At 39.1% G+C, this 24,816-nt stretch overlaps 1 protein-coding gene across 6 annotated transcripts in view; it reads left to right on the top strand.

The window, feature by feature from the left end:
* Positions 1 to 1,266: 1,266 nt before the first annotated feature.
* meis1b (Meis homeobox 1 b) overlaps positions 1,267 to 24,816 on the top strand; it is a 256,446-nt gene continuing 232,896 nt past the window's right edge. For 3 of the 6 annotated variants that reach the window (XR_013800192.1, XM_079635085.1, XM_079635090.1), the window contains exons 1-2: positions 1,267 to 1,609; positions 1,832 to 1,943. Coding sequence is in view for 5 of the 6 variants with exons in the window: in XM_079635085.1 (XP_079491211.1) it covers positions 1,925 to 1,943 (19 nt within the window). In the remaining variant the exon portion in view is untranslated. The remainder of the gene's footprint in view (positions 1,610 to 1,831; positions 1,944 to 24,816) is intronic. The other 3 variants (XM_079635088.1, XM_079635087.1, XM_079635086.1) reach the window with 3 other exon arrangements.

The following is a 24,816-nucleotide window of genomic DNA, read 5'->3' as shown; positions in this document are numbered from 1 at the left end:
TTTTATTAAAAAAATAAATGAATAATTATTGTTCATTTATTTTGCCTAGAGTCTAATAAAAGATGGCATTTTTGCCATAAAACAAAGATGTCACCTCGGCCACACTCAAATGATTGTGACAATCACAAGGTGCTGCGCTCAGCCTCAGAGAGCTCAATTTCAATGCACATAAACGCCGGCCCCTGATGCTCTTCAGTGTTTATGGAGCAGCCGGGCCGGCGACTGGCAGAGGTGGTGTGTGGAAATTCAATTTGGAACCAATGCATGGGATTCATGTACTGGAAAAAAGATGGAGGCAAGGGGAAACTTGTCCTTGTTTACAGATGACTGCTGCTAATCTGACAGTAAATAAAGGGTGATATTATTCAAGCTTCCATTTTAAAATGATTGCACTATATATTGCACACACACACACACACACACACACACACACGCACACGCACACGCACACGCGCACGTGCACCCGCACACACACACACACGCACACGTTCAGCATCCAGTGGCACACAGAGTTCTCTAGTGGTGTTTTGGTCTTACCTCCATGTGTTTGTAGAGGATCATGATTACAGGAGCATAATCATCACTGAAAGCACACACACAGCACATAATCATAGCCTCAAACACACACACCCCTGCCTATCTGAATGATTGATGACAGCGGCCTTGACTGGTTTCATAGGTTCAATTTAATCGAGTTCTAAACCTTGAAAAGTTGCCTTGAGAAAATATCTTAAAATCAGGTCAAATGGGGACTGTTTGCTTTCAAATATACTAACAGATAATACACATCTCAAATGGCGTCAATACAATCTGAAACATATAATTCTGCATTGCAAATTCATGATGCACGACCTGACTGTGGCCAATAGGGGGAGACAGAGGCTAAGCCACAACACAGCAATTCTCAATAAATAATGTAACCTTTAAATATATCCTACATTAATGAAAACGGACGATTTGGAATGAGATTTTTAACTTTAAAAATGCTCTTCTTTAAAGTGCTTGTCTTGCTTTCGTTATGCCGGAGTCACACTAGTTTTACTGGCACAAAAGTGTATTTTATTAATGTTGATTTTAATACGTTGTAAAATTAGTATTAGGCCTACATTTCAACCAAATTGGGATCTAACTCCACTGTTTGTTCACTGTTTGTTCTGTAAATTGTGAATAGATTTAAATTAGAAAAAATATCAAATAAATGAATTACACGACTGTTAGGCTTGTAGTTACACAAAATAAAATATTTTAATAATAATTATCCAATCTAATACGAGGTCATTTGTTTAGTTGTGTCACGTGATCTCCGGGTTGAACCTGACGAGGCCTTTGAAATTTGAGTTTCGGACATTTTCTTTAGCGAAAAACAATTTCAATATCGGGGTGTCACTTAAGCAAAGCTATCATATGGCTTCAGAAGATTTGGTATTTACGGACTACTGTTATGATACTTTTACGGTGTGTTTTGGTGTTATTGAAGCTTGACAGTAGCCTACCATTCGCCTAACGTTATCCAGATGCAGTGAATGGAAGAGAGCAGCTTGAACATTCTCCCTATCATCTCGTGTTCCAAGGAGAAAATACTTTTACCAGGCCCTATAACAAAATAATGGTGAGTAAATTAATTTTAAATATATAATTGATATATAAATATATATAATAGGGTCATATTCAAAGCATCACCTCCTCAGTAAATGTTTTTATATGCTAACATTACTTGCATGCCTGCGGTTATATAAATGATGTTAGCTTTCAGTGAAATATGCCAGAAGTGATTTATACAATATATCAACACATCAACACATTATTTCCCATTATTCATGATTATTTTCAGCTCAAACATACCCTTAACCTGAACAAACCTGTGGCTTCTGTGAATGTTGCCTGCAGTTCCATTTTCTGATGATTGATGGCTGGGTGAGGTGATATGAAGATATCTGTCACAGGTAAGTTACATTTGTGGAATGTTGTTTATCGAGACTTTGTAGGAGCACAAACAATATGCAAGATTAGGAAAGACTAATACTAAAGCATTTTTGCTGTGAACAGTATGTCTCAATAGAGTACATAGAAAGCATGAAAATTAACAAAATGAAGCACACATCATAGACTGCGCCTCACAGTGCATTGCGGTACTGCCTACTATTTCCCTCTCTTGTTTTTAATGTGAAACAGAATAGAGTGCAACAGTCGGGTTCTGGAAGTAAAAATCCAATTCAGTTTCTCAATAGGGGATTTGATTGTGAACTATAACTTAAACCTTCAAAGACAGAGCTACTGTGAACTACGAGGTTGTTAATCGATAGTATGCGTTTGCTGAAGCCGTCAGTCTGCATTATTTCAACTTTTCTTTTTTAAATAATCCTGTTCAACAGCAGAAATCCTGTTAAAAACTACACTACCCATGATTCTGCAGAGAAATTTCCACCAATCAAAGGATTATGACAAGTAAATTGCATCAAAAGCACTGCGAAGGATGTAATAGAATCAGTCTCCCTATGCTTTCAAATTACTTAAATAAATACATGCACATTTTGCAATAAATGTACAATATATTGTTAATATCCATCCATCCATCCATTCTCCATACCGCTTATCCTCTCTAGGCTAGGGAGAGTGTAGGTAAATAATGTTGTATATAATGTAAAAAATTGTTGCAGATTTTTTTCCCTTCCTGTTCAATTTTCAAATGGAAATTGAGGGTCAGTTAAAGTGCATTTCATTACAGTATTCAATACATATGTCCTGTTGTATACTGCACATTTTGGAAAAATGTAGCATACCTATTTGAAATGTTTATCATTGCATAATGTGTACTGATTTTATATTACGACTAGGCCTACTACTTTAAATAGTAGTTAGTGTATACCTTGCAGTAAGCAGCTACTAGCCTATTCTGTTCCGAATAGCCTATTTTATTGCTGTAATGGCAATTCGGTTAGCTTGTCTTCCTTTGTGCACATTCCAAATAAACTGTTATTTGGGGTCAGCTGGAAGAGTTTTTAGTTTTAGGGCATTAGAATACTCTAGGCAGGTCTAATATCTTCTTAGTCCTGGATTTTTTTATATATTCAGCTTAAAACAAATTCATTGTGCCAATATCAAAGATGTGTATTGCTCATTCAACAGTGAACTGTGAAAGGTCAAATATATAACTTAAAGGAGAACTTGGCAACTTTTTTAACTTAATAAAACTGTCTAGAAATCATTTGGATGGTTAAACAACGTGTTCTGGTGATATTGGTGACTTTCCCTGCTCCCCCCATCGTTCCCAGGCGGAAAACCAACCACAGCGTTCCCAGGCGGAAAACCAACCTTGCAACTTGGGGATTACGTCCCGGCAAGATAGAAATTGGAAGTCTCGTGAGAAGCGAGAACGAGCGAGAAACACAAACTGCTTTATGGTTGATAACAGAATACAAATAGTACATGTCAATGTTCTATGATAATGTGTATTGATATAGTACCCACCTCAGTAAACATAGCTCCACACGATAAAGTTGGCTTGCTCCGATCATAACAAATGCACGTGAGCAGCGGTTGAAAGGGGGAGGAGGACGCCGCAAGTGAGTTTTTTATGACAGTGTTGTGAAATATACGCCCCACAGCTGTAGAGGGAGCTTGTGGGAAAAACATGCGACAACAAAAGTGAAAATCAGCGAAGAAATGACTAGAGTTGCCGAGTTCTGCTTTAAATGAGAACCATATTCTCCCGCTTCCCGCTAAAAAATGTGTTTGCTCAAAAAATAAAACAGTTTGCTTAAATTTTTTGAGCTATGTTCAAACAACAAACAATATTGAGTTAGAGGGCCCATACACCCATCATACACCCGCGCCAAGCGCGACACCAGTGTTTTTTGCTAGTTTCAGCCTGGCGCAGTTATCATTTTCACGTCCTGCGTTGAAAATTTCACATTGTTTAAATAGCAAATGCATTTGCGCCTATTTATGCTCCCATGGGCGTGCTGGTCTGAAAATTAGGTGTGTTCAGGCGCATTGTTGGCGCAATGCTATTTTGAGACAACTGAAATAGACTGCGCTGACCAACAATCCAAAAAATAATTTTGTTATTTAAAGAGCGCGTTAGTAATGTGCGCCTATAGGCGGGTCTACAACGTGCGTACACTCTGCTTATTACACACAGGGTAGCACACAAGCTAGCCAAATATAAAAATGTAATGTTACATGTCAATGTAAAATATTAATATTGTGTGCAAAAAAATACGCACTCTAACGTCGCCCACGAGCAGATCCATTTCAGTCAGCAAATTTGATCATGTAAATAGCAATCCACCAAGGCGCGAGCGCAACTGGCTTTTAAAGGGAATGGGAGATGAGACTCTGGTTGGTTTACACATTACGCCCAAAACACACCCATTACTCATTAAAAGAATAGGGACAACCCTTTTAGACCATGCGCCATACACGCCGACCATTTTCCCTGTTGTTAAACTAGCAAAAGTGGATTTGGACTCGCCCTAAGTGCAATTGCGACCTGCACCATGCGCTTAGATCGTTAGGCCCAGAGGAACTGAATCATTTCTAACATAAACTAATTTTTAAATTGATTACCGGTACTTAAATTTAGTTGCTCCAACCACTTGAGTTGTTGCCTTGGAACCAATTGATCTGATCTGTTTCAGTTAAAATCCACTGCTATCAGAGCATAATGTAGCTTAATGTAACTTATTTAGCATATACATTTAATGAACATGTAATATATTACTTGTCACTGGCATTAGCGCAGTCATTGTGTCACGGATTCAACCATGCCATCAGCTTTAGACCCTACAACTCTGCCCACTCATTCACTCTCACCCGAATACTAACCTGCAACCCCTGTCACTACCAGTTAAGGACTCCTATATATACTCACCCATGTTGTCCTCAGTTTGTCTGGTCTAGCCATTCACTGCCAGTGTATGGGCTTACCTGACTCCCTCTTCATCTGTGTTTACCTGCTTTCTTCGTGTCATTCTCTCCTCAAGTCATCGAGTACCTGCAAAACCAAAAACTCTCTAAGTTAAGTCTGCCATATTGCCAGCTATCTGCTAGCTTTGTTAAATAAACATCCGTTACCTGCATTCCTGTTGTCTGCCTCTCTGTTACATTACAGAAGACCAGACCAACAATGTAACATGGAAACCAGAGCTCACTTACCAACAATATCTGATCCATTTATAGACCTGTTCAAACAACTTTGCCACATTCCCTCCCAAATCCCATGGCCCAACCAGCAACAGTAACTAACCAGTAACCATCTGTGTCTGTACTGTGAAGCTGAGGGTCATCTCATCTCGAATTGTCCCATTCGTCGTCCTTGTCCCGCGGTGAGTACCATTCAGCTACCACCAATAATTTCCTCTCTTATAAAAACGACAGTATCAGTGACTACCCCCCCGTTGTTTCACAACAACTCAGCCCCTCATTGACTCGGGCTCCGCTGGGAGTCAATCACATCATCTCGAGAGAGAGAGAGAGCTTCTCCACCATCTCCACCTCAAAGAAATCCCCTGCCTGAAAGATTTAAATATCCACTCGATCCTGGGTAAGCCGCTGGGACGAGGAGTAATCACTCACTGCACACCCACTCTCACTCTAAAAGTTGCCGCACTCCATCAAGAGGTGATATAGTTTCTGGTGCTGTAGGACTCCATCATTGACATCATCCTGGATGCTAATACACTCACCTCAGATCAACTGGTTAACGGGACAAATCTTATTTTGGTGTCCACATTGTTTCAAGAGCCGCTTCCAACTTCCTCAACCAACTATGACTACCGTAGCCGTATCTTCCACAGCCATCGAGAGTCCCATACCAGAATCACAACCAGAAGTTCCAGAGGTATATAGGGCGTTCCAGGATATATTCAGTAAATGAGCTGCAACCAAACTTCCATCTTGTCTGCCATGGGACTGCGCCGTCGAACTGCTGCCTGGGGCCAACTTTACCCAACTTAAGGGTGAAATGTATCCACTATCGGTCCCAGAGCAGAAGGCCATGGAGGAGTACATCAAGGAGGCTCTTCGTCAAGATTTCATCCGTCCCTCAATCTCACCTGCCGCTTCAAGCTGCTTATTTTTTCTGGCCAAGAAGGATGGAGACTTGAGGCTCTGTATTGATTACCCAGCTCTCGAAGTTCAGATTGTCAAGTACTGCTACCCTGTCCCCTGGACCCGACTGCACTCGAGCAGTTGCGAGACGCAAGCGTTCACCAAGTTGGAACTACATAGCACCTACAATCTCATCCAGATACGGAAAGGTGATGAAAGGAAGACATGGTTCATTAAACCATCAGGCCACTATTAATTCCAGGTCATGCCGTAAAGCAGTCCCAACTCTCTTTCCGTATTCCAGGGTTTCATGAATGAGGTGTTCCAGGAGTTTCTCCATAAGTTCGTCATAATCTACATTGATGACATCCTGATCTACTCCCAGAACCTGGCTGACCATCGCCATATCCCTTTATGCAGAACCTTCAAAAGCTACACCAGCAGAACACCAGCTATTCCTGAAACTGGAGGAATGCAAGTTTCATCATCCATCCATTCACTTTCTGGGATATGTCATTGATGAATTTGGCATCACCATGAACCAGGGAAAGGTACAAGCTGTAAAAAATTGTCCACTACCAACATAAAAAAACTACAGCGACTCCTTGCCAATTTCTATCGTTCATATCCAATTTCAGCAAGATTGCCATATCCATTCAGTAGACCCTCATTGAACCGATTGCTGAAGCAATGCAGAGTGAACTAGCTCCGACAGGAGGTACTGTGGGGTATCATCTATGTTCCATCTGCCTTACGTCTGCCCATTATGGTCTCCGTTTGTTCGTCTCTGGGATCAGGACACTCAGGCAGCCAGCAAACCCTCTTTCTCACCTGCAACCATTACTGGTGGCCCAGTATGACTCAGGACGTAAACTGCTAAGGCTCTAAATCAACACACGTAAACTGCAAAGGCTCTAAATCACCACACCACTTACCTGAGCGGAATACTGCTGCCATTACCCAATGCTCAGAGACCTTGGTCCCACCTAGGATATAATTTTGTCACTGATTTACCTCCTGCATCTTAGTTGGTGAGGATCGTTTTTCTAAAGCTTGTCAACTCATGCCCCTCAAGGGATTACCATCTGCTATGGAGACAGCTGAAGCCTTGTTCCACCATGTGTTCTGTAACTTTGGATTACCTAAGGACATTGTGTCAGATCGAGGACCACAGTTCATTTCCAGAGTGTGGAAAGCATTCTTTCAACTCCTAGGTGTATCAGTGTGTTTATCTTCCGGGTTCCGGGAATCTAAAAGATTCTCTTGTTCCTACTTCCACAGGGTCTGTTGCAGCTGATATGCCTCCCCCTCTGGTGGAATCCAATGTGGGCCTCATTTACACTGTCCGTACCATCCTGGTCTCCAGGCGACGGGGCAACTGAATCGAATATCTGGTTGACTGGGAGGGTTATGGACCAGCCAAAAGATCTTGGGTACCACAAGAGGACATCTAGGATCCTGCTCTGTGAACAGACTCCCATGCCAGTCATCTAAACCGACCTGCACCCATAGGTAGAGGTCACCCCCCCCCGTCGCCGGCCACCGTGGTCATCAGAAACTGCCGTGGAGGGATGAGGATGGGGTACTTTTGGATGATGCGACAACAGCCACAGTACAACGGTGCCAGTGCGCTCAACACACCAGCTACAGGTATAGGTGTAGAGGAGAGAGATTGATAGAGCCAATTCAGTGGATGGGGATTATTATGAGGCCATGATTGAAGGGCCATTGGATGGAATTTGGCCAGACACCGGGGTTACACCCCTACTCTAGAAGTGCCATGGTATTTTTAATGACTACAGAGAGTCAGGACCTCGGTTTCATGTCTCATACGAAGGATGGTGCTTGTTACAGTATAGTTTCCCCATCACTATACTGGGGCGTTAGGAGCCACACAGGCCACAGGGTAAACACCCCTAATGGCCTCACTAACACCTCTTCCAGCAGCAACCTAGTTTTCCCAGAAGGTCTCCCCATCCAGGTATTAACCAGGCTCAACCCTGCTTAGCTTCAGTGGGCAACCAGTCTTGGGCTACAAGGTGATAGGGCTGCTGACATATCCTATCAGTTGCCTGGGCTACCTTGCTGAATGGCTTAACACTAGTGGCCTATGCCTATGTGTACCTGGGCTATCATGCCAAATGGCTTAGCTCTAGAAACGCGTGATGTGTGTTCTTGTTAACAAAAGATATACGTTGCAAGCTGATAGAGATAAGAAAAAGAAGAACAGACATTTAATCTAGAAAGGCAGGTTATTCAACTACACAAAAGCACACAGAACAACAGGCTGAATAGGTGTCCGGCATGTTAACGTAACACAGGGTTTCCCGCAGCACTTTGGACCTAAGGTGGCCTCCCTAAGCAACACACGCCTGCCGCCTTAACTACGTCGTCAAAAAAATTTATATGAGCGATATCCTCCGTGTTACTCTGTCCTGTTTAGAGCTTAGATTCTCTGCCCGAGCCCGATATTTCCCGCCACTATACTCGGGCCGGGCCCGTGATCTAGAGACGTGCGGCACGAGACTAGATTTGATGGCCGAGTGAGAGCGCGGGTGGTAATGCACTCACTCTGTGTGTGCGGGCTGCGGGAGAATAAAACAATTAAATAGAAATATCTATGATTAAAACATATAAAAACGAATACATTTTTATTAATCTGTTGCAGAAAAGCAACAAGAACAACTAAAACAAAATAGAAACAATTTACAGGCCAGAGTTTCTATTTGTAACATGTTTGCAGCGTTGAGCGATGTAGCCAATCACAGACATGTGTGTTGATTTCTTGAACGCAATGGCCAATCAGAAGCATTTAAGATAGAATCCCCTCACCGCTCAAAACTGACTTTTTGTTCAGTGCTGAATTCTGCATGCTGGCAAATCCTTTGATTATAACAAACAAAGTGTAGATATTATGAAAGATTCATTATGCAGTCAGCTTCATTAATAATTAGGGATGCACCGATACTATTTTTTCAGAACCGATCCGATCCGATACCAAACATTCTGAGTATCGACCGATACCGATACCAGGGCAGTTTTTTTTTTTAAATCAAGTAGAATTTCTATAACTATGTGTGTTGAACTGATAATCACTCTTTTGTGTGTTAAACACAATCTACTTAATACAGACAACTTCATTATAAATAAAAACAACAAATAAAAAAAAAATATGACCATAATCTATGACAAAAAATGCTATTATAAACTAGAATAGTGGATAATTAAGCAATAAAATTTAGTCTAGAAAAATCAAAAGTGCACAATAATTGTATTAAATCTGAACATGAAAAAACCTTTAGTGGGGAACAAATATGAGAATAAGTGTAACACTAAATCTGGTAAAACGTTACACATTGCTCTTTGTATTGTTGTAAAATACATTCATGAAAAACAAGATAACAAAAAATCAAAAAGATTAATTATTTTATAGCCTACTATAAAATTGAGACATGTTTTAAATATATAGCACAGCGGTTTAATGAGGCAGCAACATGATGGATAGTACAGAACTAGAAAGGCTATTAATAATCGTTCATTGCGTCGCTGTATTATGATATGAAAGGCCCCAATACAGTGCGGCACACAGCGCTTATGCGCATCCCGAGCGCAGAATGATGCGCTTGAAGCAACACGAGTCACAGCGCGCAGCGCTTCGAGTCCGCATTGAAAAGTTCAAGGCACAAAGGAAAGACATATTGATGCGTAGTGTATTATACAGTATCTATCTATGCAATAGTTTAATGAACATTTTCTTTTAACAGTTTTAAATGTCAGTTACTGTGCGCGTGAAGAACAGTTATAGTGCTCTGACTCTACTCCAGTGTTGTGAGACAGACACCCGGTAGAAAGTAGTTAAGGTACAGCAATAAAGTAGCTACAGCAAGATAAAGTTGTTTAATGCAAAACCATAGACTACCTTTATCTACAGATCAAGTATAATTATAGTAACATTGAATCATCTTGGAGAGAGTTTTTCATCGTGTTGTCCGTCGTAACCGAACGCGACGCGCTGTTTGATGCTGAATGGAGAATGACTGACAGCCGCAGCGGAGGGAAAAATTTACGTGATCTTGAATTTAATGACTTAAATATTAATTTATAGCCTATCTCTTTACATTATACTATCTAATGGCTTCAGAACACTTATAATATAGTGCACGACAACTTTATGGTGCTTTATAATGTTTTTGTGCCTTTTGTGGGGCTTAACAATAGCACAGAATAGTAGCCTATACGCACAATATCGGATTTGGATCGGCCTCGTCTGACCGATACCCGATCCAGCAAAAATGTCAGTATCGGAGCCGATACCGATACTGAATATCGGATCGGTGCATCCCTATTAATAATAACAGAGATGTATGAGATCGCGATGAACTGAAGTGAGCTTTTTAGGAATTATTAAGGGAGCGCACTTTGCGCGCATTCAGTCATGGCAAACCACGCACGCAGCCTGCTTGCTTTTATGTTAAATTAACAGTGGTTTGTGAATGTTAATGCTTTAATAACAAATAATTTATCAGGAGCATTTATGCTGATGTGGTAAGCAAGTTCACCAAGCTCCCGTGACCTCATTCCACATCACTGTACTCTTCATCTGAACAACTCCGCCAACTAGAGCGCCCTCTCGCGGCTGTAGACGGTAATGTTTTCTCTTGGTTCATCTGTCAGTATGAATTAATTTTGATTTATAAGTCGCACCTGACTATAAGTCGCAGGACCAGCCAAACTATGATAACCGATCTTGAAATATACGAATGCATGAATTTTTTTCCTGTTTACACGGTCATAGAACACATCCAATCTGTCACCTATGTGACCCGTAACGGAAAGTAGGGACACAAGTCGGCAGCACAACTTTCGAGCAAAATGAGAAAGAAGCGTTTTTTTAAAAATGGGTGATTTTCGCTTTTTTGCAGAATCTGTTAGTTGAGATCACGAAGGAGCCTCTCCATGTTTTAGATATCAGTATTGGCAGTGTTGGGGAGTAGTTAACTACAAGTAGCGACGCTACTAACTTAACTACATTTTTCAGTAGCTTGGCAGTAACTCAGTTGCTTTTTAAACAGTGTAGCTTTTCCAGTAGCTAACTACTTTTTGCAGCAAGTAGCGGTGTAGCGCGAGCAAAAGCTACATTGCGTTTTGTCGAGCCTGCGCAGCACGATGCCATGATATTCTTCTTCTTGTTAGATTACAAACTCATTTTTAGCCATTACCGCCACCTGTTGTTTAATCACGCATCTTGCGGCTAAGGCGGGCGTACACGGTGAGTTCGGACACTCGGGAGGTTGTGAGATATTGCACACATTACGAGTCAGTTAAACTGATAATCGCATCAAAGCAGCTGCTACACGGCACGACTGTCCTGCACAACTTTTATCCCGGCGGCAATCACGTGAGCATTCGCGCTAAACACAGAGACCACCTTTAATGTTGCAGGCAATAGCTTCAGATAGAAAAATACAGAAATGTGTGTGCAAATGATTTGTTGAAAAGCAGATAACCGTAGCCATTCCGTTCAACATAAAAAACGAGAGAGAGAGAGAGAGAGAGAGAGAGAGAGTGTGTGTGTGTGTGTGTGTGAGTGCCAGTGTATAATGCGCACGCTGTGTGGTTTCTGCCACTGTAGCCCCATCGATCTAGCCTGTAACGTGGTTGTGTATGATTTGGCAATAGGGGACAGCCTATACGCTGGTGAAAATCGGGCCGACTCCCCCAATTTTTTTAACATGTTTAAAAATGATCGGGAGGTCGAGAGGTTCTTGTAACGTGCTCGGCTCGGCTCGTAATTCCTCTCACACGTTGCGAGCCGCGACCATGCGAGCATCACCGATTTCCACTCGATTTGTCCCGAGTGAAAAAATTATCTGCGAGCTCGTAAAAAAAGCAAAAATCGCACTGTGTACGCCCGCCTGTTCACTGACGTACAGAAGTGGGTTGACACACCCATATTATCCATGATGGAGCAAGATGTGGCGGCAGATTTGGAGGATGGAGAAACAACTAATGTTAATTACCCATGGCCTTATTTGTCCAAGTTTATATTTGTTGCAATTTTTCACTTTTAACAAACAGTCTGAGATATTTAAATGTGTTGTGTGTACTGTGTAATAAAACAATACTCTTTGAAATCATAATTGTATTGCATTGTTTTAAACACTAAATATTTTACTTAAAACATTCCTCAGACACTTATTCAGTTATTTATAATATACGTTGTTCAAAAAAATCAAAAGTAGTTTCAATGTAGTTAGCTACTTTTTGATAGTAACTTGTAGTGTAGCTAACTACTTTTCCAAAAGGGTAGCTTGACTGTAGTTTAACTACTCTAACTTACAAGTAGCTTGTAGCTTGTCAAACTACAGTTTCAGAGTAGCTTCCCCAACACTGAGTATTGGTATATTTAAAAGTGTACATTTTTAGGTTGAAATCGGCTTGTTTTCGGAGATTCTAGCTTGCAGTAGGGGCGTGTCATTGTCTGTGTGTATTTCCATACTGGATAAGCCGGCTTTTGTTTCTTTTGTGATTGCCCCCGCCCTCCAAGGGAACAGAGTGGTAGGACTGGGCGATATATCGATATAAAAAATATATTTATATATTTTTAAATGGGATATGGAATTAGACCATATCGCATATATCGATATAGTTCAAATTTCCACTGAGATCCTTGCTACAAGCAGTCTGAGTGCTTTTGTAGCAGTCTGCGTCTCAACAGCCCAGTGTACAACGCGACAAATACTCACATTAAATGTTTACGCAGAGGAACAGGACACTGCAGTTCTCAAAAGTTCATTATTTGCATGTGCTTTAAAGCCTTGCCGGTTAAACATGTAATTCGCTGCTGATGCGCTGTTCTAACATGCGCTTATCTGAGCGCAAAAACCCGACGCGCGCATGCACTAAAAGCCTGTCTAACAGCGCCTGCATACTGGACTAAGTTATCTTTCGAGTCTTTTTGAGCTAATACTGTCAAATACACTCAAGGTTTACATAAAGAAAGATGGTTATGTCTAAACTAAAAGCAAACCGAGAGAAATCTGCTTGTCATATATGGTACATATTAGACGCGCGCTTTCAGGTCTTAAAGAGACAGTAGCCCTAATAGTAAACATGATGCCGCTTGTCCTTAACGGGATTGTTCACCCAAAAATAAACATTTTGTCATTCTTTACTCACTCTAATGTTTTTCCAGACCTGTATTTATTTATTTCTTGTGCTGAACACAAAATAAGGTAACCAGACAGTTGCTGGTCCCCATTGACTTCCATAGGAAATCAATATAGAAGTCAACTTGAGAGAAAACAACTTGAGAGAGTAAATGATGACAATTAAACATTTTGGGATAACTATCCATTTAATGTTAATAAAACAACAAAACACAGAGGACATCACACACATACTTTAATAGTAACTTTAATAAGAATCAATGTATAATTTATACAGTGAAGTCCATATTTGGCTTTGACTTTGACTGAACATTTGCTCTCACTTTGCGGAAAAAATATCGGGATATATATCATATATCGATATTCAGCCTAAATATATCGTGATAAGACTTTTGGTCCATATCGCCCAGCCCTACAGCGTGGCTACTTATTATGCAGCGCTCTGGCCGGCTCTATCTGATATCAAAAGAGTTGCCTATACAGTTTTATTGGTAGATGCTAAGAGACATTTATTTATATATTACCTGTTTGCAAACTTTTTTTTTTCTTTGATGGCCCATTTTCTTGACCTTTTTGCTCCCCCCTGTGCTGTTCAAGGGGGAATGGCTTATCTAAATGAGATGTAAATGAGTCTCCCAGCTCATTGTCACTCCCAGCAGCAGAGAGGTGAGAACTGCACAATCTGTATAGGCAGATTTCTCCACTTTTAACTTTTTTGAGTGCCTACCTTCAAATGGCCACACCTTCTCCAAATATTATCATATTTCCATGTGCTACACATTGTTGGAAAGCTTGGAGACTACACTTTCAGAATCTGTGTATAACTCAAAATGCCCCAGAACCGACTTGTGTCCCTACTTTCCGTGATCGGTCACATATGGATGTACAGTTTAACCCTCTGGGGACCAAGGTGTTTTTGGGGTCCTTGAGATGTTTTGACATGCCCTGATATATGCTTTTTTTTTTTGCTTATAAACATATTAATGGCAAAGGTGTAATTACACTCTATTTAGCACGGACATGGCTATCATAATATGTGAGCAACATGTATGTACATGTTTGCATTTTTTTAGAGAATATTATTTATGCGTGGTTATTCAAAAAACTCAAACTTAAATTTTCTGATAGAAGACCACATACGACCAACTTCACATATTCCCACAATACTTTTGACTAATGGATGTTGTCGCCTAGATTTTTTACTTCAAAATTATCTGAAAATCATCCGGGCTAATCGTTCACATTAAACAATAGATTGATTTAAATTTTGTAAGACACTTTTTGTTTGGAAAGGCAATATGCAGGTGGGCGTGAATGATCCAACAAGGTCACGAATAATGTCCTAATTCACACCTGAGAAGACAAAGACCTGTATGCTAATGCTGCATACTAATGAGCCTTTCATTCAGGTGTCACTGAGCCACAAGACAGAATGCAAAGACAACACACACACACACACACACACACACCACACACACACACACACACACACACACACACACACACACACACACACACACACACACACACACACACACACACACACACACACACACACACACACACACACACACACACACACATATATATATTACTACAGAATTGGTTCAGAGTTGGAAACATCTTGAAAAAAAGTTTATTTTTCCACAAACTGTGTATGCTTGCAAATTGTATAATATCCAAGGTAAACATTTCTAGTAATTGTGCAGTTAATTCTCATTTGTATTTTCAGAAAGTTTTGGAATATGTAGGCTATCGTCTCCCCAAATTTGTCACTAATAAAACACAAAAAATTATTTAAAGAGAAGGCTTATATTGACCTTTTAAGATTTTGTTTGCACCTTGTAAATTAGGTTTTGATGTGGCAGTAAAAACTTTATAATCTATCCAAAATGAAATGTTGTCTTTCATATTTCGTCTGTAACATATCATTTTTTACATTATATATTAGGGCATAAATGTTAATTTGCAGTTTAATATGTTGCTTATACAAAGACATTTTATTTCAACGTATAGATCATTTAAAACTACACTCTTAAATGATTATAGAGATATATATCTCATGTCTGAGTGAATAGTATTCGCTGAGTTTTGTTTAAGTTTACAGACGTGCACTAGAAAAAAAGTTCACGGAGACGGAGAGGCAGAAAGCACACCCTGTTTACTTTCTTTATTTTACAAAAGCACAATGTTTTATTTTGATTTTAAGTGAACCCATAAAAAAGAAGACATTTAACAGTTTATTTTTTCATATTTCTTAAGCCTGTATGACAAAAAATGACGGGAGTATTTTAAGTCTATTTTGCTGCTATGTGAAAAAAACCGAGGCAAATGCGCCGGCGGGTTTTTGGTCCCCAGAGGGTTAAACGAGGCCTGATTCTCTGGTGCTCAGGTCGCAATTTCAATCACACAGCACGGAGCACGAGCAGTGTAGGCCTACAGGAATATCTGGACCACAGCCAATCAGAGGCAAAGACCTGCCCCATCTCTGTCTCTGATTGGTTTAGACCACGATATTATCCAACCATGAGTGTGTGTTCCGTCAAAGGAGAACAAGCGCTTTGTTCGTGGAGAGGCAGCGGATGCAAGGACGTTACTGTAGGTGCACCTAGGAAAAATGTTTGGTCGCCAAAATTGGTCGCACTCTACAGCCCTGTGCATGCTACTTGATAAACTCATAACACATGCAGAGATGGAGTTTGCTGCATTTACTGTTATCTAAGCCTTTCTCAGATGCTGAAAACACTGGATTATGAGCTGCTCGTATGTAACAGCATGACACGCTTCACTCTGAAACATGCAGTGCAACAAGACTACTTTTACTTAATTAAAATATGAAAAATATGTGTCAACTCGCTGTCTGAGAGAAAAGAGCCCAAGAAAGAGCAGCTGGTACCAGTGCATCTATACTGTGGAAAATGAGTATTGAAAGGTGTTCTAAATATTTCTGTTTTTTTTTTGACAACAATGCCCAGAAAACCAATTGCAATCCTCTATGCACACATTAGCAATAGAATTTGACCAATTTTCTAATAATTGTGTAAGGTCAGATATATATAGTATCTATACCATTATATATATTTCAAATTTAGATATCATAACTTTAGTAATTAGAACTAAAACATGGCAACCATGTATGAATGAAAATGTATTAATGCATATTGTCCATATTAAGCAGAACTAAGATAATTATGGGCTGATGGTGGAAATTGAGACTATTGGTCATTCAGTGAAAAGAGGGTCTATATATTACAGATTTACAGTAATTTCAGAGCAAATATATTCACTATCATCACAAATATATATGATATTACGTACGCCATAGACCTTATTCATGAGCATCGCCATGACAGGTATGAAAGCAAGGCTGTGAGGGAGTTACCATGTTTTCAATGGCATCTGTTGTAAAAAGCTGTGTAAAATTCCTAGACGACACATCATTTTCCACAGCTCATGTTGTCTGGAGTTTTTTGTCTACTAAAATACCTTTGAAAGATATTTTTGCAGTGTTTCGTCAGCAGAACAATCCAAAAACACATTGTATAACAATACAACCCACTGAAGAGATGTACCGTATGTCTGTCCCTCACAGCCTCACTTTCATTCCCGTTAAAAATCAAAGATGGTGCTTCTGTAAATAAGGTCAATATTTTAGGACTTCACAACGGTTTATCAAGAAGGCTAGGGTGTTTGCCCTCCTCTTAGCACGTTTACCTCGGTCTTCAAATGCTAAACAAATCCATCTGCAACAGGACCAGAATTAAGCCAAAGACACTGGACCATTTTGAAAAGAATCCACTGTGACGATGTTCTTCCCCTTAAGATGCTATTTAGAGGTGGTTTGTGAGGATTAAAGGGTGTTTCTGTAGTTTTTATCTAGTATTTGAGCACTTGATCACAGAGGCATGCCCTAATCCGAACATCAATGTGGCCCCATCAGTGCAATGGCTCGAAGCTGCCAAGTGACAATGGACCACAAGCTTGTTTGGAGCCGGCTGTACGTGTGCTATTAAAGTTTCAGGCTGCTCGCTTTGATAGCTCATGTCAAATGTCTAATCTGATAAAATTCACCCCTCTCTGCCCGTTGAAGTAAACGCTGCATCCATCAATGGAGATTACATGAGGAGCTTTTTGTTTTTGTTTTGTGAAGATTAGGTTAGCTTGGTTGAACATGAATAGGTTTGCTTATATGTATTAGTCAGAGCTGATTTATTGTGTGGGATTATGAGTTCTGGTTTGCAGATAAGGCTTTCTGTTGGTGACATGATTAATGGCACGCCTTCAGCTCCCAAGTATCAGATGCGATAAGATCGAGCGACTGCGGGCACACGTCTAAAACAGGATTATGACAAGGCTGTGTAAAGCTTCGTAAACCACACCAGTGTGTTACTGAGGCGGAAGGGTGGTTGATATAAAAGAACAACCACTCGTGGTCAACATAACTAGTTGAGGCCAATGTGACAGCCGTGTGAATCTGTGTATGACAAAGACCAGATGCCGGTAAACTTCCTGTGGGAGAGGAGTCGTGTTTCAGTTGTTCTTGCTTGATGTGTGTCACAGGGGTCAGGGCTGTTCAGAGAACTGGACTATCACATTTTAAGAAAAATCTCTTATGCTCACCAAGGCTGGATTTATTTGACAAAAAATGCCATGAAAACAGCAATATTGTGAAATATTATTACAATTTGAATGACTATTTTCTGTTTTCACTTATAGCCTATTAAAATGTAATTTATTCCAGAGATGGAAAAGTTGAATTTTCAGCCAACTCCAGTCTTCAGTGTCACGTGATCTTTCAGAAAGCATTCTAATATGCTGATTTGCTGCTCAAGAAACATTTCTTATTATTATCAATGTTGAAAACAGTTGTGCTGATTCATATTTATGTGGAAAACGTGATGCATTTATTCAGGAAAACAGACAAACATGAATAGTGATGAAAGTCAAAATATTAAATGGCAAGGATGAATTTTTACTTATTTAATCCACTATTTTGTGAAAATTACATGAATATGACAGTGGGCAACTGAATATAACACAGCATAGTTTGAAATCAAGGGTTTAAAGTTTGTCGATTGTGTGTCTCCAGTGAAGCTGAACTCTCCTGTCCAAATTCAATTCACACGGACCGACCGTCACGCGCAGAGTAACACGTTCATTCAGGCTACAAATGCGCACTTCAGAATATCTGACAACTCTCATTCGACTAAGTCTGCAAGGGTTGTGAAGTTAAATGTTTATTAAATATTCAAAGATTTGTTTCAATATCAAAGATTTGTTTCAATGATATAAATGTGTTTTTGCTGAAAGCTGACAGTAAATGAGAAAGTATTTCAGTGTTTGCTTTCTGTTAGGCCTACTAATAATTTAAAAGCAAAGGCTGTACTATTTTTTTGTATACAGGTTACTTTCTTTTATAACAGTTCTATATAGTTTTGTATTAGACAAAACTGTTAAATAGAGACCAGAACTACTGTAATGAAGATGTAGAATGGGAGAACTGTTCTCAGAGCTGGCATTCTCAGTGCCGTTAAATTAAAATTCCCACTTCAAACACATCGGCCAAACAGAAAAACGTAATGGCCAATGCCGACATTTAAAAAAATGCCAAATATCGGCCGCTATATCGGTCGACCAGTTTGTTTTGATATCTTTATTTTAAAAGCCCAATATGGTTCATTCCAAGAGATACAGTATGGGGATCTAAATGTGGCTCCATGAGTAAATTGTTAAATTGTACACATTTGCAGTGGTAAAAAACAAACGGGAGCCACTTTGCTTACATTTCCTTTTATAAAAAGTTGCATAAATATTATTTTTCCAAAGTTTGCATTAAAAATAGCAAATATTATACCCCTGTTTAAAGCAGATGCTTTATTTTTCCATGTTTTTTCAAAAATATTGTATATGAACAGATTCTTTTTCATTTAGAATCAAATTGTATTCTTTTCAAATTGTATTCTTTACAAACAGTATGGATTTCATAAAAATCACTTTTCTTATATAGCTTTGCTTCACCTGATTGACAAGGTTACCCTTGCACTTGAAAATCATGAATTTACTTTTAGTATTTTTATAGACCTGTCTATAAGCTTTTGACACAAGTAATCATTACATTTTATTGGACAATTTGTATAGTTACATACATCTCTAATAGAAGACAGCTTGTTTGTGTTTAGGGTTGATATTATAGCACAGCAAAATAACTCAGTGGGATTCCTCAGGGGTCCATTCTTGGACCCTTATTTTTTCTTATATAAATGATTTGTCAAATGTTTCAAATATTCTTACCCCAATAATGTTTACAGATGACAACCTTCTCTCTCGTTAAAATGTTAACTTATCGATTAAGAATGCAAATTGTGGTCTAATCGCTTATGCTAACTGGTTTAATTTAAATAAATTATCTTAATTAGAGACGGACAAATTATGGACATAAGTTGTCCATAAGATGTTTTCTAGATACTATAAATACAAGATATATTTTTCCATTTCGACAACATTCAATATGTAACTACAGTATATTTGATCTTAAATTTCTCTAAATAGGAAATATTGACCATTTATTAAAATGTGTTGCCTTTTATCCAGCAAAGTATATCTTGTATTATAGTATCTAGAAAACATCTTATGGACAACTTATGTCCCGTTTTCAGTCACATGGCACTAGAGCATTCCTTTGATCATTTTAGTTGTCAGTGAAACAACTCTATTTGAGAAGTCAGGGGCATGAGGACCACAAGGCCATGGGTTTGTCCCGTTGGTGATCTTAAAAGAAAACCATGGTCTTTATCTGGATTCTTGGAAAATCTGTGTGAAAAGTGGCCAGGTCAGCTGTAGGGTCAGTATTGTTTAGTCTATAGGCTGCTCCCCCCACATGAGAGGAGGCACCAGTTTTCCGTTTCTAAATGGCCAAGATTTATGTACAGGACTTCCAGTCTGTGAGATCATGGTCTCAGGCTCCAGGAGTTCTGAGTGTCTCTTACATCTCGGCATCTGAGCGCACCGCACACACACACACACACACGTATGCACTAATACACGCCCACGAGTCACGACCCTTGTTACACAAGACAATGCAAACAGAATGAATTATACTTTCATACACTTTTCTTGTTATAAATCTATTATTAATATAAAAGGAAAATGTGTACACCATTGTAAAGCAGCCAATATGCACACACCAGTCACTGCACATCAGTTCTGTATTAATGCGGCACGAGTGCAACACCCTTCGTACATAAGAAAAATGTTGCAATTCTTTTGAGTTATTAGTGATGCATCTAACTGTTGCTCAAACAGTCTGAACAAACTAATGATGCACCGATTACAATTTTCTAGGCCGATTCCAATTTTTTATTGAGTTTGACTTGCCGATACCAATTTTAGCCGATTCCGATTTAATTTTTTCTAACCACTTTTTACAGCACAAACAAATATTTATTTTCTATATATTTTATAAAACACCATGTACTTTTACCCAAACTGAATAATAAAAACAAGTTTAAATGGGTACATTTTCTATAAATATTTTTGAGTCTTCATTTTCTTTACTGACACAGCCTACTCCAGTTCTTGTTAAAACACACTAGACATGCAAATTAATGCACTGATGGATTAACATGTACGCCGAAAAAATACACGCCCCTCATGTTTGCGGTGTGAAGCGGCCGTAATTAACGCGTTTCCTACATGTGAGTTCTGTGTGCACATCTGATGTTGCACGATGTTAATCATGCGGCGCCAGAGTGCATTTGACCGGTCATGGCCGATCTCCGGTCACCAGCCGATCAATCGGTGCATCTCTAGAACAAACCTCTAACACAGGGGAGCCCCATCATGTTCCTGGATCTCTACCTACCTGCAGAGTTCAGGTCCAGCCTTGGTCTAACACACTTGTCTGTAATTATCAAGTGCTCCTCCAGTGTTGGGGGATAATGCAATTAAATTTACATAATCAGATTCCTTTTTTCAAGTAACTAGTAAAGTAACATTACTTTTAAATTTGCAACATAATATCCGAGTTACTTTTTCAAATAAGTATCGCAAGTTACTTTGGTTTCCCTGTTATTGACTGACACCTCTCCTGTCCCCATGTTGAGAAACTCCGGAGAAACCTCCGGATTCACAAACGCTTCGTATACCACAGATTCGGAAGTTAAACATCAAGAGTAGCGTCAGTTCTGGCAGGTCACGTTAGTCAAGCTCACATCAGCTGACTCTCGTCTACCTATAGGAGTACGACGCCTATCACTGTATACATATATAAGCTCCTTCAGTATTATCAGCAGCTATCGCGTTTCTCAGGAGCGAATTACCCTCCTCCCTCCCCAGCTCCACCTCTCGCCTAGTCAGGATTTGGCATTCGGATTACCCCTGAATCAGACTAAAATTCTCTAATTATGTTGTACATTAAAATTAATTAATGATATCTGCAATACATTCAAGTTGGTTCTGTTATGTTTACCCCAAGAGGGGTAATTGCTGCTCTCCCTGCGCTTATCCATGCTAGGCTGCATGGATGCGCAGGGAGTTCTCGCCCAGAACAGAACCATACCGCCAATCCAAACTGTATGCTAATTGTCAATCATTTGACGATAGTGGTCCTGACAGAAGTGTGTTTATTAATGATTTCCAAACATTCGTAAATAGAGCGCGTTTTTCCAGCTGAGATACTTTGGTTACTATAATACAGAATATCAATGGCAGTAATGTGTTACTAGTATCTAATTTTGAAGAATATTACTGAATATAAAAATGCAGTAACCAGCAATATTAACTTCTCCATTGTTGTTCAGTTGTTGTACAAGAAGGATGATTGGTCGGTGTAGTATTTGTCCCGCCCACTGTGATTGGACGGCTGGGTAAAAAGTGACAGTGACTAGCGCTGCCTATTACCCAAAGTTGAACAGTAAAAAAAAAAAAAAGACAAGACAAAACAAAACAAAAGAATGGCAAATCAACTCGTGAAATTTTATTGTGGTACATAGTGCATCAAACTGCAATGTCATCAGTTTGCCTAAATTAGAACATTCAAATGTTTTCTGCACCATTTGGACGTGGTAGGGAGTAGGTGTAAATTTCTGTTGTACCAACTAACATTTTGTAAATACAAACATCTTTGTGAATCCGAAAATTTACGTCAGAATGGCTTTACGAATAATTTGCACACAAAAAAAATTCTGCTCGTGTTTCCTGAATGAGGCTCAATGTGTGTAAACATGATGGCTATTGTAGTTGTACACTGAATGTGAGCGTGCATTTACTCATCTCACTTGCTCAAAATCAAATTCAGTATTGCTCAAAATGAGTAAAAATAGTGAATTGCAAACTCAGAAAATTGCGCAAACCGGCAATAATGAAATATTTGAAATTACACAAATATACTTATTGACTTATTTCATCTTATTTCATTACTTTGTCAAAAAAAGAAACACAAATGTGATGTTTATATAAATTAATAGTGTTGTGAACTTTTTTCCCCCTCCTGCATTCTATTCTTCTGCGATCCAGAATCAGCACAGCTGAAAGATTTGAGCTGCTCCCTCTACTGTACAGACATGAAATCACATTTCCTTCAGCCTGAGGCTTATTCATTTCACTTATGATGTGGAAGGGCCCTTACATTTACCAAAAAATATAACTTTTTTTTTTCCAATAAAAAAACACACAAGTTTCGTAATGCAGTACTTTCTATAAAAAGTAACAATGTCATGCAATTAGTTTTTCGGGAGTAACACAACTTTTAAAAGTAACTTTCCCCAACACTGTGCTCCTGAAATTACCTGGTTCAGGTCTGTTTGATCAGAGTTGTAGTTTGATCTCCATGAACATGGCACCCTTGTTCTAACCTTATTAAACCTTGGCATTTAACCAGTCCTGCATCGGTTGTTCTAGAATTCTCCAACAATGCATTGTACTATTAAGCAGCGTTGCTGTATGGGAAACACAGCCCAGATCAGCCAAGATGGGTTTTTTAATACTTGGTGTGTATGGGCTGTAGACATTTGGGGGTCTTGGCTTGATAAACAACCATGTAAAAACCAGCCAGAACACCCTAGCAACCATCTTTCAGTGCACCAACAACTGCCCCAAACACCTTAGCAATTGCAGTCAGAACCTGGCAACCACCCAGAACATCCTAGCGATGTGGTGTTATGTTTCATACAGATAAAATGTAATGTTACTTTATTCAATATTTGAGTGTTTTGGTGAGCTGTGAAAGAGTTGCATAACAAAAAGTAATTTCCTAAATCACCCTTAGATAACAGAGAGTGTTCAGAATGATGTCAATTATCTGTAGTTGTAATCTTAAATTTCACAGTGGTCTGGGTAATTCTTCCATGCATCTTCAATTTGATAACATGATTAGATGTTGTTATTTTTTTAAGGGCCAGAAGGAATCAATCACTGGTTAGCTCTCTATATTTTTAGATTTTTTTACTTTTTGGCCCTTTTCAAGCAAAACTTCAGCTGGACGGTAAAGGGAAAATGAGGCTTGTGTTTCAAAACAAAAACTTCACATTCTAATGCTTGTTTAATATCATATCTGATGATGGATATTTTTCAAGTGTGTTGTAGTGGGATGCTCAATATCAAGTCACATCCTGTTTGCTTTGTGTTTCTAAGATCAAACGGAAACCCTTTGTCCCTTTCAGTCCACTAAATAATTTTTTGTTTTGTTTTGTGACTACACATAGACCTAATGAAAAGATATGTCAACCAAGTATAGGTTTTTAAATAATTGATTTAATGTTAAGAAGAAAAGTGACTGACTGTCAGGTTCAGAAGAAATATACCGTATGATACAATAATCAAATGATACAGGAGATTTCCATTATTCATTGACAATGTTTTGGTGTAGTGATACTAAAACAAAAATACAATTGAAAAATCTCTATTAGGGCTGCACAATATAGGAACAAGTTGATGTTGTAATATTGTGTTTTTCGTCAATATATTGTGATATGAAAAAATACAGGAAGTTTCACATGATTACTTTAATAGCTTGGAATTTGGAAATAATTAATAATTCTAGAATAATTGGGGTGATTTTGCTGCATCGGAAAAAGAGGCAAAAAATGACTGCATTGTTCTGAAAATAAGACAATGTTTTTTTTTTCTTGGAAATACATCTGGGAAAAAAAAAAAAAAACGGGTCATCTTATATTCGGGGTCTAGACTTTTACATGTCAATACCCGGTACAATTGGGAGCAACAAACAGGCTACGTGTGAGTGTTCCTCCCCAGGACTGATAAACGCAGCGGAGTCATCAAACAATTCTCATTAAGTAGCCAAGAAATACGATGTGTCAGAGTGTAATGTTAGAAGATGGTGAACCCAAAAAGACAGTCTTAAATATGCTAACAGTCACGCGGTCCTAAAAGCGGCTGCTTCGAAGAAAGCAACTGGCAAGTGTGTCAGTACGTAGCCCTCCGAATTCAGAGAGAAACTGCTGTCTTTTCAGAGCTATGCGATCATCCTAAGGAAAAAACATTAATATCCCCCCTGGATCAGATAAGTAATGCAGATCAAACACCTGTGTGAAATATTACTAATTTAAATATGAAAAATATGCAATATGAAAATTACTTT

Source organism: Phoxinus phoxinus (genome assembly GCF_949152265.1).
Source record: "Phoxinus phoxinus genome assembly, chromosome: 14".
Classification (NCBI taxonomy): domain Eukaryota; kingdom Metazoa; phylum Chordata; class Actinopteri; order Cypriniformes; family Leuciscidae; genus Phoxinus; species Phoxinus phoxinus.
This window is presented reverse-complemented; position numbering and strand designations above follow the sequence as displayed.